This window comes from Panthera tigris, chromosome C1, assembly GCF_018350195.1.
Source record: "Panthera tigris isolate Pti1 chromosome C1, P.tigris_Pti1_mat1.1, whole genome shotgun sequence".
Classification (NCBI taxonomy): domain Eukaryota; kingdom Metazoa; phylum Chordata; class Mammalia; order Carnivora; family Felidae; genus Panthera; species Panthera tigris.
The window spans coordinates 72,716,233-72,732,443 of NC_056667.1; the positions used below are offsets into that span (position 1 = coordinate 72,716,233).

The 16,211-nt window shown below is 34.7% G+C and overlaps 1 protein-coding gene across 2 annotated transcripts in view; it reads right to left on the bottom strand.

The window, feature by feature from the left end:
- The window catches only part of SELENOF (selenoprotein F), a 57,713-nt gene that overhangs the window by 33,436 nt on the left and 8,066 nt on the right, over window positions 1-16,211 (bottom strand). For both annotated transcript variants that reach the window (XM_015536207.2, XM_007079162.3), the window contains exon 2: window positions 15,398-15,565. In XM_015536207.2, the coding sequence (XP_015391693.1) occupies window positions 15,398-15,565 (168 nt within the window). The remainder of the gene's footprint in view (window positions 1-15,397; window positions 15,566-16,211) is intronic.

Consider the following 16,211-nt stretch of genomic DNA (forward strand, 5'->3'; position numbering starts at 1 on the left):
AAAAACAAAAGAAAAAACAAGTGACTTTTACTATTCTTAAAATAAATTTCAGCTTTGGGTGTGCTGATTTTTTCCCAATTTAAGATATTTTAACTATTACCAAGATTATTATTTATATGTATCTCAATTGTAGATTCATAAATTTTCCTAATATTTTGGAACAATATACTTCTTTTTTTTTTAATATGAAATTTATTGTCAAATTGGTTTCCATACAACACTCAGTGCTCATCCCAACAGGTGCCCTTGTCAATGCCCATCACCCACTTTCCCCTCCCTCCCACCCCCCATCAACCCTCAGTTTATTCCCAGTTTTTAAAAGTTATACTCCTTTTGATTATAGAAAGACTTCTCTGATAATAATTTATCAGAGAATAATAATTTATTGGAATATAATAATTTTTTCCCTCACATACCAACTTGGCCAACCTCTTGTTTTAAATTTTTTTTTAGTTAGGGCTTATAATGAGGTTTTCATATACAGAAAACAGCCAAAATCTTAATTTTGTGGTGATAACTATTCTGTAATTAAAGTATAACTATGTGGCTATACAAAATGGTTCAAATTAACAGGCAAGTCAAAAAAAAATGTCTATACAGTTTCTCACCAGATAACTAGATTATGACATGTTAATTTATAACAATGAACAAAGGGGACACTTTTGAGTTATGTAAATTTTCTGAATTTGCTAACTTTTCTGCCATCGCACTACCACGACAAACCCGTAAACTCGCTCCATGTCAGACATCCTCCACTAATTTTCCCAGAAGGCAGTCTCTTGCTCATAAGAAATAAGAACAAGTGTTGTTGGGTTGAGAAATCAAAAATTTAACTTCAGTGATGCCAGAGCAGCTGGAAATTGAAGGTAACATCAAAGAATGGAGGGAGCCACAAACAGGGGATACTCCCAAAATCTGTGAATAAATTCTCTTCAAAACTTGGCCTTTCCCAAAAAAATGCACATTTAAGAACTATTGAACTATATTAGGCTAAGAATTCTAGACATAACGATAGACAACATTCTCTATGGGCCATAAGAGATGGACAAAAATTTCAACAGCTTCACTGTGCTAGAAAGTAGAGCTAGGCAAACCCCTTTGGCTTTTTCATTTAAACTCGATCTGCCACTTCTAAGCCTATGCTAAAGAATTCACCTTAGTACTAATGAAAAAACCGGAATAACCACTCTTTAACAAAGCTAAAAACCAAGACTCCATAAGATCAAGGTATTCACCCATAGTGTAACAGTATGCAAGAGCAAAATCCAATGCTCTTCACACATGATGATATAATCTAGAGACCTAGAAACATATAAATCACAATATCAAGTGTACATTAAAAAGCAACTAGACACATGCAGAAACAGGAAAATTACTGATCTCTGAACCCATCCCAGACAAATTAAATTAGGATACTTGGGGATAAGATCCTGGTATCAGTACTTTAATTACTGTTACGACTTTTAAAGACACCCAAGCAATTGTAATGAACAGAGAGAAGAATCACTGCCTTGGACTATACTCAAGTATTAATAAGGCAAAAATTGCAAAATGACCAAACAGGAGACTAACCAATTCTGAAAGGTAAACCTAGTGGGCATTGGCCAAAGCAAGACAAATGCTGTAATACTGTTTTCTTCCCTTACGAAGCCTTGCTTGCAGCCATATACTCTTATTTTTGAAATCCTCTTAAAGGCAAAGCTTTAGTATAAATACAATTTGGTACATTCAGAAAAAACTACAAAACTTTGAATATTAAGTAGCAATATGAAGAAAATGCTCTAATGTTACACGAACAAAAGGAAAAACTTTTAACAGTTGAATAAAATTCAGATATGGGGGAGTCACTATTTTATAGGTCTACTGAAGGCTTGCCCTTAAATAAAATGTAGGGATTTAAAAATAAGGGAGTATGGCTATAACACAATTAGAACTGAGTGCATTATTTAGAGCTCTTAAATAAAAACGATGATGCACTCAAATATATTAAATAAGCCACTCTTCCAAATGGTTAACTGCATCCAGTGTAATTTCTTAAAGTTAACTTTACTCTTTTATATGAAGGACAAAATACACCACACCGAAGCTACTTGTAGCAAAATTTGGTCAGTTAATTCTCAAGAAAAACATTTTCAACAGAACTATACGTTTAGTGACCTGCTGATGTCTTAAATTTTAATTCATTATTCATCATCAAATCATTCCCATAGTTTTTGGTATTTTTTTTTTATCATTCTCATATTTGTTGATATTTTTTTAAAGTGCAGAGTGCTAGAAACAAGTTACAGTTACACATGGACAATTAGGGTACTACAGTTTTTGAGATCTAGTAGTAAAGCTTTGATCAAGATTCCACTTTAAGTCACTGAAGCAGCAGATGTATAAGGCAAATAGTTTATGTGTTGACACTTTCATACACTTTGACTAATGGCATTCTTGCAAAGGAATAATGAATGAATATGGAGGATTAGGGAAGTAAGTTCAGTTTTACAATTATAGAAAACCAAACTGGTAAAGATAATTCTCTAACATTATATCCCTGAGATTACACTATTTATTTTTAGGTGCTTTCTAATGAACTCTGAAAAAACAAAGCAATGACCATGTCTAAGGAAGCTCCCTAAGTTTAAAGCTTATTCTACTATAGTATTAAAGTGCTATTTATTTTTGTATCTTTAGTTTCTGCTCTGAGATTGAGAAAGCTAGAAAACAAGCTAACATCAACCTTAATTTAAATTAAATTCCAAGGAAGTAAGAATACACCAGGGGAATCTTTCATTAACATACAATCATTGTTCCACTGAAAAGCTCAATAAAAATGTATTAAAACAAAATGAAACAAAAACCAAAATATAAAATGTTTGACATCACACTCCAAATCAGATCATTCCAAATATGAAATCTGATTAAAAAAAAAAAAAAAGAACAAGGTTTCTTTCAGTATTGTGATTAATAACAGAATTTGCATATGTACCTAAAACAAAGAGAATTTCATAACCAAGAGGTAAAACTGTAACGACTGGACTGTCACCTGAAAACAAATACACCCACAGATATACTCCCCCTCCCCCTTTACATTTCAGCCACCAGTATGAATGACCCAAGGGCATCATCTGGGAACAACACATTCAATTCTACTGATATTTAGGAAACATCACAGAATGAAATGAAATGACTTGACACACCACCACTAGATTTCCTGAGCTCAAAATATCCAAAGAATTAGTAAAAATGAGACTAAGCTTGAATATTTTAAAATTTTTTTTAATATTTATTTATTTTTGAGAGGGAGAGAGACAGAGTGCAAGCAGGGGAGGGGCAGAGAGAGAGGGGGAGACAGAATCCGAAGCAGGCTCCAGGCTTTGAGCTGTCAACACAGAGCCTGACACGGGGTTCGAACTCATGAACTGTGAGATCGTGACCTGAGCTGAAGTTGGATGCTTAACTGACTGAGCCACCCAGGCGCTCCAGCTTGAATATCTTAGTAAGTAGTTTTAAAATAAAACCAACTAGCCCCTTGGTAAAGTAAAAATATTTTAGAAAACGGCTATTTAGTATATAGCTCCCAATAAAAAATTCAATGTCTTTTTGCTCCTTAATGTTTGAAAAATACATTTTCAATACATTTTCTTCTTGATTTGAAAAACTGAGATCCAGACAAAATATGGTTCAAAATCCAAACATTCAATAGCCTCAAAAACTGACCACAAAGGTGCTATATATGGTAGCAAAAGCTGCTTTTCAAAAGAGAATTAAATTCTGTTGGTGTTACTACCATGTCAAAACTGAACATCATTATTTGTCATAAAATGGGCAATTATGATCATCCTTAAGAAAGGTTACAAATATCTTAAAAAAAAAGTTACAAATATATGAAATATAAAACACAACCAGCACAAACTACATTATGGTTGCACTCTATTAAAACTAAAGAAGGTAATCTCCTTATCGTAAAAAGATACAAAAATAAAGCTGTAATAATCCAGAAGGTTAAATATTTTAAATATTAAGAATGGCAATATGAAAGCAGAACAAAAGAAACTAGACCATTCAACACCTTTTATTTTTTGACAAGCACACTATCAATTTTACATTTCATTAAGGTACTCAGATAAAATCTATGACCTTCTAAGTTAAAACTTTTAACACCTCTTCAGAAGGAAAACTGAAAAGGCAGTCTGTACCTACGGGGTATGCTTTTATGAAAAGTTATCCTCTTTACTGCCCCTTCTCTCATCCCCAACTACTGCCTTTAGGGGGCTACCATGCAAATAGCTGAAGTCTACTGTAGTCTTCTTTTGTTGAGGCTACCAGTTTCTCAAATAAGAACATGGGAAGCATCTTTACTCACCTATTCCCCCTTCCAATCCAGTATAATCAATAAATCCTGAAGGTTTTATTGCCTAAATCTGTTTTAGATCTTCCCTTCTCCATTTTTACTACCAATATGTTGGCTTAAGCCCTTTTATCTTGCCTCTGGAAAACAGCAATATATTTTTCTGGCAACCGTATTCCCCTCTGTCCTATCAATTTTCCTTCACACTGACAACGAATGTAATTAAAATACAAATCTGACGCCGGTTCATTGTTTATAATCTTTTAATTTTGTCCCCTGCCTATAGAACAGAGTCCAAACTTCTTACCAAGGTACATAGGCCCTACCTTCCTAACCAGCACCCTCTCTCATCATAACCAAGCTACCTGAGATGGCCCTCTTTTTCATGACTTTGCCTTTTCACTATCTTTGTCTTATCACTAGTTTTCTCCTAGTTATTTTCCATGTTATCATAAACAGCAACTTCTACATAAGCAAGTGGTGATATTTACCTGAAATGTCAAAAGGTTATATGCCCTTCTTTCTGTGTGCGTTCATAGCACATAAGTGTATTTTGTTTACAGCATGCATTTCACTGAATTCTTTCAGGAAACCAATGCATCTGGAAGTAATAAAGAAGAAATTGTACAGAAGGGTATAAAAGAAGTAAAAATTTTCCTCTGCCTCCTACCTGCCATTCAATAACTTTTAAACTGTTTTTAGTTCTTCTGTTAGTAATGATTAACATGGTTATATCTACAGTTCTCAATATATCAACTTAAAGAGATTTATTGTCTTCTTTTCAACTTTTAGCTTATTCCTAATTCTTTTAGCGGTTACCTTCATAACACTGGATATTATGCGTTAGTTCAGTCAAATATCCTGCCAAATGCATTCTAGCAGCCCAATTTCCATGCCTATTTCTCTACCTGACTCCTCGATGACAGTGACTATTGTCTTATTTTGACATTCTCAAAGCCCATACCAAGAAGAAGTATTTATGGTATAAACAAAGTTTATTTTGACTCTGAGGTAGGTATGTCTAGAAATGTAGTTGTAAGGCAGCCTCGATCATGAATTACTTTAAGGGTTTATTTCCTTTTTAAATATGGTAATCTGCAAATGTGACAAAATGTTTTAATATGCATAGATAGAACCTTGATCCGAACTTGTTAAATACCTAAAACACTGACTACATTTATTTACTTGAAAAAGAGAGAAAGAGCGAGCACACGCGCAGGAGTGAGCTGGGGAGGGGTAGAGGAAGAGGGAGAGAGAATGTTAAGCAGGGTCCATGCCCACAACAGAGCCCAACACAGGGCTCGATCTCATGACCTTGAGATTATGACCTGCGCTGAAATCAAGAGTCAGATGCTTAACTGACTTGAGCCACCCAGGCACCCCGACTTCCCGACTTCCTTCCTTCCTTCCTTCCTTCCTTCCTTTCCTTCCTTCCTTCCTTCCTCTGTCCCTCCCTCTCTTTCTTCATTCATAAAAAATTTTTTTTCTTTAACATTTATTTATTATTGAGAGACAGAGACAGAGCATGAGCAGGGGAGGGGTAGAGAGAGTGGGAGACATAGAATCTGAAGTAGGCTTCAGGCTCTGAGCTGTCAGCACAGAGCCCGACGTGGGGCTCAAACTCACAAACTGCGAGATCATGACCTGAGCCGAAGGTGGTCGCTTAACCAACTGAGCCACCCAGGCGCCCCTTATTTTTTAGTTGAATATAGATGAAATGCCACATTTAGAAAACATTAAAAAATTAATATTTTCAGTTCAATGAAATAACTACATAAAATATTTTAAAACTTCTCCTACATAAATTATACATTATTTATAACCATTTATTAGCTGAATGACTTTAGGCAAGATCTCCAGGCCTTAGACTCAACTATGAGATGGGATAATAATTGCACTTACCTCAGAGTTGTTGTGAGGATTATATAAATTAATTAATATAAAGGATTTGGAACAGCAGCTTCACATAATAACAAATGTTAGTAGCTATTATTAAGTAAATATTTGTGTTATTATTTTGTACCGTTGCTATGTAGGAGTCTTAGTGATTCTTTCACTGAACTAGAACTGTTGCCAAATATTTAGATCTTTAAAAAAAAGCTTCTCTGTGAATAATGTTTTAATACTATAATTAGAATAATCTACTGAAGACATATTTTTGTTTCCTTTGAAGAAATAGCTCATGTATTGATGCTACAGACACACTACAAAAGAGAAGCTATTTTAAGTAACTGTGAAATTTCTTTAGCGACAATTTCACGCACAGTTAGCTTAACCTCCATTTCATCCTTCTATGTTTTACACACCAGTAGCAGCTCTACCAGTAGTAGATAGGCTAAAGCTTAAAATATGCCACTTTCTTGAATAATGCTGTTTAAGCTGACTTCTAAATTACTCTCAAACCAGCTACAGATTTTCTATGTAAATTGAATGTAACTAAATGTTTTGATGTTCTTTTCCCTGAATTATGAAATATTATATGAAATATTATTGAAAATGTCTGTTTGGGTCTTTAGGCCAAATTGTCAATATATCCTTGAGAGAAAAAAACAAGTAATAGGAGTCATTAAAGTCTATGGTAAACTGAAAAGTAAAGATTTAATAATTTAAAATAAAAACTACCAATGGAATTATGTTAATTATAAATGCAAAAGAGACCTTCAAAAAGTCAGTCTGGTGTTTTATATTTAACTCATTCATTTTCTTCCAGTAAGTCTGTGAAGTAGGTATTACTATTCATATTTCCAAGATGAAAGGGAAAATAGAATAGAGGTTTTTAAAAACTTGGGGCTCTGGAGTCAAACAGACCTGAGGTGAAGCCGGGTTGTGGCACCTGATTGCTTGGTAATTCTGGACAGATAACACCGTAGTTTCCTTTTCTGTTAAATAGGGGCAGTAGTATTTACATTAGAGAGTTGTTGGGATTAAATAATGTAGGTAAGATACTTAGCATACAACCAAGGTATAAAAAAACACTCAGAGGGAAGCCAGTGTAATTACTACAACAAAACTGAAGATTCCAGAGCAACTTGCTAACTCAAAGTCACAAAACTAGTAGCTGAGATAAAAATTCAACTCTTTCAAAAACTTTTGTAAAAAGAAGTGGATAAACTTCTAATAAACTGTAGATATTAATATTTCCTCTCTACTGTCTCTGGCTTGCTGGGAGTGCATATAAATGTCAAAAGAAGAGTATTGTACACATAGAAAATGGGAATGTTACTATATAAGCTAGTCAATTTACATTAGTCTAACTCTAATTAGGTAATGGAGTAGAAGGGATGCAGGGGAAGTCGAAGGGATCTAACTATATTCTTAAAATTATTTTATGCACTACTTAGGTCCATTTATTCAAATCTAGTGTAATCATTACTGAAGATAAGTATTTTTCAAATATTATCTGACTAGTATATTTTTAGATGAAAATAAAGGCCCTTTATCAAATACCAGGACTGTTGAGCTATTTTCCAGAACCAGTAATGGTATAAATTGATGATCTGCAGACTAGGCTTCTACTTGTATTCTGCGAATGAGACCAAGATGTTCCAAAATTCAAATTAAAAAAAATCTCAATCTGTAGAATTTTTAAAAATCACTTTTAAGCTCTTCTCTTCCAGAATTTTCTTAAACCTTTGAAATCCATAACCATGTATTAGATCAAAAATGTAAGTAGCAGAGGAATGTTAGGAAAAATACTTGTAATTAGTCCAATGACTTGTTTGTTCACAAAGCAATCATTTTTATATTACAAACATACATTTTACTTTCTTATAATGTTATTTCAAAGAATCCCATAGCTTCAATCTGATCTACCATCTGAAAAACTTTGAAAGCCAGTAATATATTTTATTCTACACGGATTTTTAAAAGGGTATCAATTAATTTCTGGAATAGGTTTATCCTAAGAAAAAGCTTTGCTTTATAATGGTTTTGAAATTTTTTTAAGTAGCAAAACCTTTTCTCTTCAAATGCAATTTTTATATGCATTTAATAATGATGAAAACGGTACGCATTTAAAAAATTCGTATTTGCAGTATTTTCCTTATTAAAATACGTCAATCAAAAATTTGAAACCTATGGTTACGTTTGACAATTTATTTCTATATGTTGTTCCACATAAACAAGTAATTGCAAACGGTAAGTTTTCATACTACCAATTCTGTTATTGTATTTCCTCTTGTTCTTGATTCAACTGATTCAGGAGCTCAAAAGTGGAGTAACAGAAAATTTTGCTGCTAATTTTTAGTACTGGCAAATCTAATAGTTCATGTTGTATTTCTTAACTATTTTATCCTACTTTGCCAAGAGCAATCATTATAATTCTATTCTTGGAGTCCTCCAAATTTTATATTTTTATTTTTCAAAAAAACTTTTTAAAAACTTTTTAAATGTTTATTTCTGAGAGAGAGACAGAGCCCAAGCAGCGGAGGGGCAGAGAGAGAGAGGGAGACACAGAATCCAAAGCAGGTTCTAGGCTCTGAGCAGTCTGCAGAGAGCTGAACTCGGGGCTTGAACTCATGAGCCATGAGATCATGACCTGAGCTGAAGCTGGATACTTAATGGACTGAGCCACCCAGGAGCCCCTTGTTTGCTTTTTTAATCAGCAAATCAGATACCACCACCAGACCCAATTATTTACCTAGGATTTATTACATGCTGGGACTATTCTAAGCAGTGCATTTATAAACTCATTTACTCCTCATAACCACCCTATGAGATAGTAACTATTATCTCCAATTTATAAACGAGGAAATAATCAGAATTATCAAGTAATTTGTCCAAGATCATCAGATGAGTAGCACTTTCTGAACCTAGATAGTCTGGTTCCAGAGCCTGTGTTCTTAAACACCACTCTAAACTCCTTCCTGATACAATCAAGATTGAACAGCAAATTAAGTTGAAATCATTTGCTTACTGGTTCATATTTTTTAATAATTCAGGTAAGTTGATTTTTTTCTCTCAGAAGGTACTCTGGTGGGCGCCTGGGTGGCTCAGTCAGTTGAGCGTCCACCTTCGGCTCAGGTCATGATCTCGCCATCCAGAGTTCGAGCCCCACATCAGGCTCTGTGCTGACAGCTCAGGGCCCGGAACCTGCTTCAGATTCTGTCTCCCTCTCTCTCTGCCCCTCCCCCACCCACACTCTGTCTGTCTCTCTCTCTCAAAAAGTGAATAAACATTAAAATTAAAAAAGAAGGTACTCTGGTTTGGTCATTAGCCAAATCTTCAAAATGATCGCTCAGAGATAAGGTAGGTATAAATGCAGAATAGGAAGTACTAAAAACCAACAAAATAATGGATTTAATTAAATAATAATTAAATATAAAATATTTTGAAGGAAAAAGGAAAGCAGTGTAACTACAAGCATCTTGATGAACCAAGATCTTAAAGAGAACAGGTACTAGCTATGGAAATAGAGGCATACAATTAAGGAGAAATATAAAAGTTCTACAATAACTGCGTCCAGAAGAAGCTGAAATCATTAAGATGTGAAAACCTTAAATGAATGAGGAGACAGGAAAAAAGCACCCAGCTTCCTTAATCAAGGTCAAATTCACAGAACTGCAAAGATTATAAAAAGATGAGAAAAATAACCCATCTATTGGAATACTACATTTAATCTTATAAATCTTAGATAATGGAAGCCAAAAAATTTTTTATAGAAAAAAAGTTGATCTATGCTTATCTTCAGGAAAATCCCAGGAAACTTTTAATCTGATGGTCATGTATGGTTTGAAAAAAATACCTATTAAGGTTAGCAGTCAGACTGGGATCACCTGAAATCTGTGCTCACTAACATCTCTTTTTAGATACATTTGGGATGTTTACGAAGCCCTTATAAATAAAATAAACAAATGAAAGATCTACACTTCGATGATAATAACTAAAGTGTTATAAATGGATAACTGCCAACAAAGACAAATCTCATTTTTTATACTCAGCATGTGTAAGTGAAATATATGAAAAAGTCTTTCACAAGTGTCGACAAAGTTCAAGTATATTTTCGGCGTGTGTGTATATACATATATATATATTTTAAATTACCTTTTCTGTCTGCCAATACATAGTTGATCAAATAACCCCCTGGCTTACAAACTTCCATGGCTCCCACAGCCCTTAAGATAAAGTCCAGACTTCTTGGCATGACTTGTGAGACAGGATGTCCTGGTCTCAGGACTGTCCTCTGGACTCCTCACCTGCCACCTTGTACTGGGTCCCAGTCTCCTGTAGCCAGAGATGCCACTTTGATTCCCTTTTCTTCTGCTCACCTGGGTACATTTTCCGTCAATTCTCAAATTATGTTTCACCTCCTCCGAGCTTTGTCTCCTTTCCCTCCAGCACACCACACCTATCACTTCGGGTTTACCTACCTGTTTACTGGTCTACCTCCCCACTGATTGTAGGGACTGCCCTTCAATATTTGTATCAATAGTGTCTGTCTAGGTGTTTGGTATATAAAAAGCTCTCAATACATGTTTAATGAAAAAAAAATCAACTTTTCCAACTTAGTAAAAACAGTCTCATTCAAAGGCAAAAACTTATGAAATACCAAATGCTAAAGCCTGTGGATTCAGAAATAAACTGTCCTAGACTTCAAACAGCATAGTTTACTGGAAGAGAAAAGCAAAATAATATAGTGAAGGTTAAGTGTATATCAAGGTATCCTCAAGTGTTTTTGGGAATACAGAGGTACAGCTAACATAACCTGAGAGTGCTAGTGGTGGATAAGTAAGGGAATTGAAATTAGGGAAGCCTTCCAAAAAGGGGGGGGGGGGGGACAATCGAGCTAAATCTTTAAAGACAGCCCAAGTAGAATTTGTTTACTCTAGGAATTGAGGGGGGGGAAAAGTAAGTTATCTATGAGATTGCTTACCTAGTCTCTGCTCTTTACTGCTTCATCTGTCTGTGCCCCAGTGCAGCATTTCACATAGCTGCTGTGGGAGCCAACTGGCCTTACATTATTCCATAATCTTAGTTAATAGTCAGTGACTGAACTTGAGCTAGAAAAAAATCCCTGTCTGAAATATTTCAAAAAAAGTAAATGAGGAAGAATTAATCCCCTTCTCATGGGAAGAGTTAAAAAATATAACACTAAGGAACTAGCAGTTACTATGCTGTCCCACCACAAGGAGAAAGCCAGTCAGTAGTGGAAAAAAACAAAACAAAACAATGGTCCCTTCCCTTCCATCCAAAGATTCTACATATGGACTAAGCTGAAGTTACTCATGCTACTTAGTAAATACTAACTGTACACATATCCTTTCTTTCATTAGTTTATGTTTTTTCTTCAAACTACAAATTAGTACACACTTCACAATTAAGCCAACATCCTTTTGTTTGTAAATGGTACTTAGGTACATAGTTATGAGCAAAATTAGTAGGAAAACAGCTTATCAAAAAATCTCATTCTATGAAGACTTAACATAGTCCAAAGTAGGATATAATTTAAAAAAAGATTGTTTCTTTACAATGTCATGAGTGCCACCACAGATGTATGCATAGAAAGTAGTAAAGGTGTGACAGATATGAGGTCTGAAAAAGCGATATTTGAACTGACATTTAACAAGTAATAAATAGCAACTGTCCAAAAAAAAAAGAAAATTTCATTCTAGCTAGTATTGTGATGTTTAGTAGGTCCTTTATAATTAAAATGGGTAGGGGAGAACAAGATCAAATAAAAATAATGGAGTACACATTTGTAGAATGATAAGGGATTTCAAAGACATCCTATGCTATTAAGTTTTGTTATTATTATTATTTTTTAAAGCAAACTTCTGGCTATCAAAGGCTAAATTTAGCCTGTGAAATGAGTAAGCATTACTAAAAACAATTAGCCTCATCTCTGGAAAGACATATCAGCTCTGGAAAGCATACAGCTAAGCAAGAACCAAAATGAATATTCTGGTTGCACTTATATATAAATTAGGAAAACATTCCTGTTTGATGAATACATTTACAATTTTCTCTCCTAAAGAATTTACATTCACAATGATTTACATACATACACAAATGTATTTAAGTATTTTCAATGTTTTTAATGTAAGGCACTAGTCTATATATTACAGATTTTTCCTTTTAAATTTTAGTTTTAAATTAGAACTAAATTTAACTATGATTTCGTAATTTTTTAAAGTTTATTTACTTGGGAGGGGTGCCTGGGTGGCTCAGTCGGGTAAGCGTCCGACTTCGGCTCAGCTCATGATCTCGCAGTTTGTGAGTTCAAGCCCTACATAGGGCTCTGTGCTGACAGTTCAGAGCCTGGAGCCTGCTTCGGATTCTGTGTCTTGCTCTCTCTCCGCCCCTCCCCTGCTCATGCTCTGTCTCTGTCTGTCTCAAAAATAAATAAAACATTAAAAAAAAATTTTTTTTTAAAGTTTATTTATTTTGAGAGAGACAGAGGGAATGTGAGCAAAGGAGGGTAGCAAAGAATCCCAAGAAGATTCTGCAGGGTCAGTGCAGAGCCCGACATGGGGCTTGAACTCACAAACCCACGAGATTGTGACGTGAACTGAAATCAAGGTCTGAGCCACTCAGCCATCCCAACTATGATTTCAAAATTAAGCCTTAAGCCAGGGCTAAGACAGAAAAAAATACTGCACATATTTACCGATGATCTTATACCAGTAATCCAGAGGGCAGTACTGCACACATTAAATTAAGTACTACTTCTATACTTTAATGTGGTTTGCATCTAATATGCCTTGTCCAATATGCCATACTTTTATATGTCCAGCAATATTTCTAAGAGTTTCTGGCATGTTTTGGTTCCATTAGGCTTCTTAAAGAAAACCACTCATCAATTTTGTGCAGCAGTGTGCTAGCAAATGCTTAATGAGAAGTATATTGTAGTAATTAGGAGTAAGGAGTAAAGAAAATACAATGGAAACAGCATAAAGTCATATTAGCATAAGACCCACTTGTACTTACATACAATAATCATTTCAGCTTGTAATTAGTTAGGCATACTAACTGGAAGACTACTTGCCTACGGTTACTGCTGAGCTGTAAGTGGTCAGAATTATCAAGATACCACACAATTAATGATGAAAACTGAACAGGAATATAATTTGAAGTGTGTGACTCAAGTTTGATTCTAGTAAAAGTATAACATAAAAATAGTATACTATTGGAGGATTACTGAGAAAGGGCAGTAAATAAAAATAGAGTTTATATGCACTTGGTTTACAGTTTAGGAATATTTGATATCACTTAAAGTAGAACCTCTCAATTTACCCTTAATTATAAGACACTGTCTGTGATGAACACTGTTTATTATAAAACATTCCTTGTTCAATTCTTGTAAGTTTGGTATCTTAGGAAAGAATTGTTGTCGGCTAAGCAGTAGTATGAACCATAGAATAAGAGCACTATGACTAGAGGATGACATATAGATTCCTTCCTCAATTTGTCCCATGTGAATAGCTCATTAAAAAAAAAAAAAAAAAAAATTACACCCCAAAAATCAAGTGGAAGGGTTTTACTAAACTAGTCAAGTCACACATTTTAAATCTACTTAAAATTAAAAAAAAATGTTTTTTTGATGTTTATTTTTGAGAGACACAGAGAGAGACAGACAGAATCCGAAGCAGGCTCCAGGCCCTGAGCTCTCAGCACAGAGGCAGATGCAGGGTTCGAACCCACGAATTGTGAGATCATGACCTGAGCCAAAGTCGGACGCTTGACTGACTGAGCCACTCAGGCGCCCCTACTTAAAATCAAATTTTTAAAACTTCTTGTTTAGACACGACCTACATGCAGTGAAGACTAATTCCTATGTATGGAAATCTTCTAAACATGAAAAAATAACAATGGTATATGTGAATCAAGAAAATGAAAAAAACACAGAAGGCTTGGAACCTATTTCTGGGACACCAGGAATTTCAGGTTCACAACTAAGAAATCAAATATTAAAGGGGCACCTGGGTGGCTCCATCAGTTAAGTGTCTGACTCTTGACTTTGGTTCAGGTCATGATTTCATAGTTTGTGAGTTTGAGCTCTGCATCGGGCTCCATGCTGACAGTGGCAAAGCCTGCTTGGGATTTTCTCTCTCTCACTCTCTCTCCCCACCTTTCTCAAAAGAAACATTAAAAAAATGAAAAAAAAATCAAATATTAAATAAGTTTTGGTTAAATATTAACATTTAAAGCTTGTTTTCTTTTTAGAACTATAAAACTATATTCCGTGTTAGAAACAAACCTTCACTACCTAATAAGATAGAATTACAGTCTGAAAGCTTTCTAAACTCTAACACCCAAAATAGAATTCAGTATGTACAAGTGAAAGAGAATATTAAAAGGAAATCTAACACAGAGATGTGAACTTTTTTACTTACCCCGAACAAGGGAACTCACTAATTCAGTTTTATTTGGCTTATATAAAGGATCTTTTCAGGCCACCTTCTAATTTTAAAAAGTATAAGGGCTTTGATGAAAAGCTTTAAAAATTGAGCGAGTTCATTATTAATCTGAACAATGAATCAAAACATAGATGATTTTATTGGACAGTTATAACTATCTATCCTTGGCTGTTTTCAGGTGTTAAAGAGGAGATTAGGTATCTGTAAATATTAGTGATAGCTGTGTAAATGAACACAAAGCTGTCTAAATTAACAAAGAATTTTCTTTGTTAACCAGATAAAAAGTTATAGTTTACTGCCTACAATTATGTGCCAGGTAATAGGTGCTATACTTTCGTCTCAAATTTCATTGTAAAGACGGAGTTCTTCTTACAAATGAATATAAGCATCTAATTAATTCTTCTTTGTCATCATGTGGCCAGAAGTTAGGAAGACTGGAGGACTTTAGGATCCAATCATGCTACAATAATTCAGCAACCTCTCTGCTGAACAACCATGATAGAATGAGGTCCTGGTATGTAATCTTACTTTTCCTTCCTGTTTGTTTTAATTGATCTAGTGGGCCAGACAGAAATCAGTTGAGTTTTTAAAAATACAAAATGTAAAAGCTAGAGACTTCTTTATATTTAACTTGATTAAGCAATTTAGTATTTCACCTTATCTCAACTACACCAACTAATGGAAGAGAGATCCTACAAAACAATACCTTTTTTGTTTCAAGTTGTGCTTCTTCCTGACAGCATCCTCTACAGTCAGGATCCAGCTGAAGCAGGTTAAACTGTCCAAGAAGATCACAAGAGCTGCAGAGTAAGTTGCTGGAGAAGCCCAACTCTCTGCAAGCCTCCGATGAAAACTCTGCCCCAAGTGCACACACCTGAAAATAAAAAAAAATGAGAAATAAAACATTATTCCATATTTGTATCACACAACTTCCCAGAAAGGAAAAACTAGGGTTATCCAAATCTAACACACTGGAGATGAATTTCCGAAATGCCTCATTTAGAGACAAATTGTTAAATATTTTTGAACTCTATAACCTTAGATGAGTCTTTGGCTCTTCCTACTTCCCTCACAATTTTTTTCTTAAAAATTTGCTATTTTTCAGCTTAGCTGAAATATGAATTAATATGCTTTCTTTATGATGTGTATATTACATACAATACCTTTACTAAACACTCACTTTTTTTTGAAAAGGAATTTCCTTAGAAGATAAACCAATGCCCCTGTTGATATGGGTCTATGGAGTAATACTAACTTCTAGACTTCTCTTCCTTCACATCTAGCAGGGGAAAGGTGAAGAGGATGGAGAAGAGCAGGAGCACATCAGAAATAAAACTATGGGGGCACCTGGGTGGCTCAGTCGGTTAAGTGTCCGATTCTTAATTTCAGCTCAGGTCAAGATCTCATGGTTTAGTGAGCTCTAGCCTCACGCTGGGCTCTGTGCTGACAGTGTGGAACCTGCTTGTGATTTTGTCTCTCTCTCTCTCTCTAAAAAATAAACATTAAAAAAAAAAAAAAAA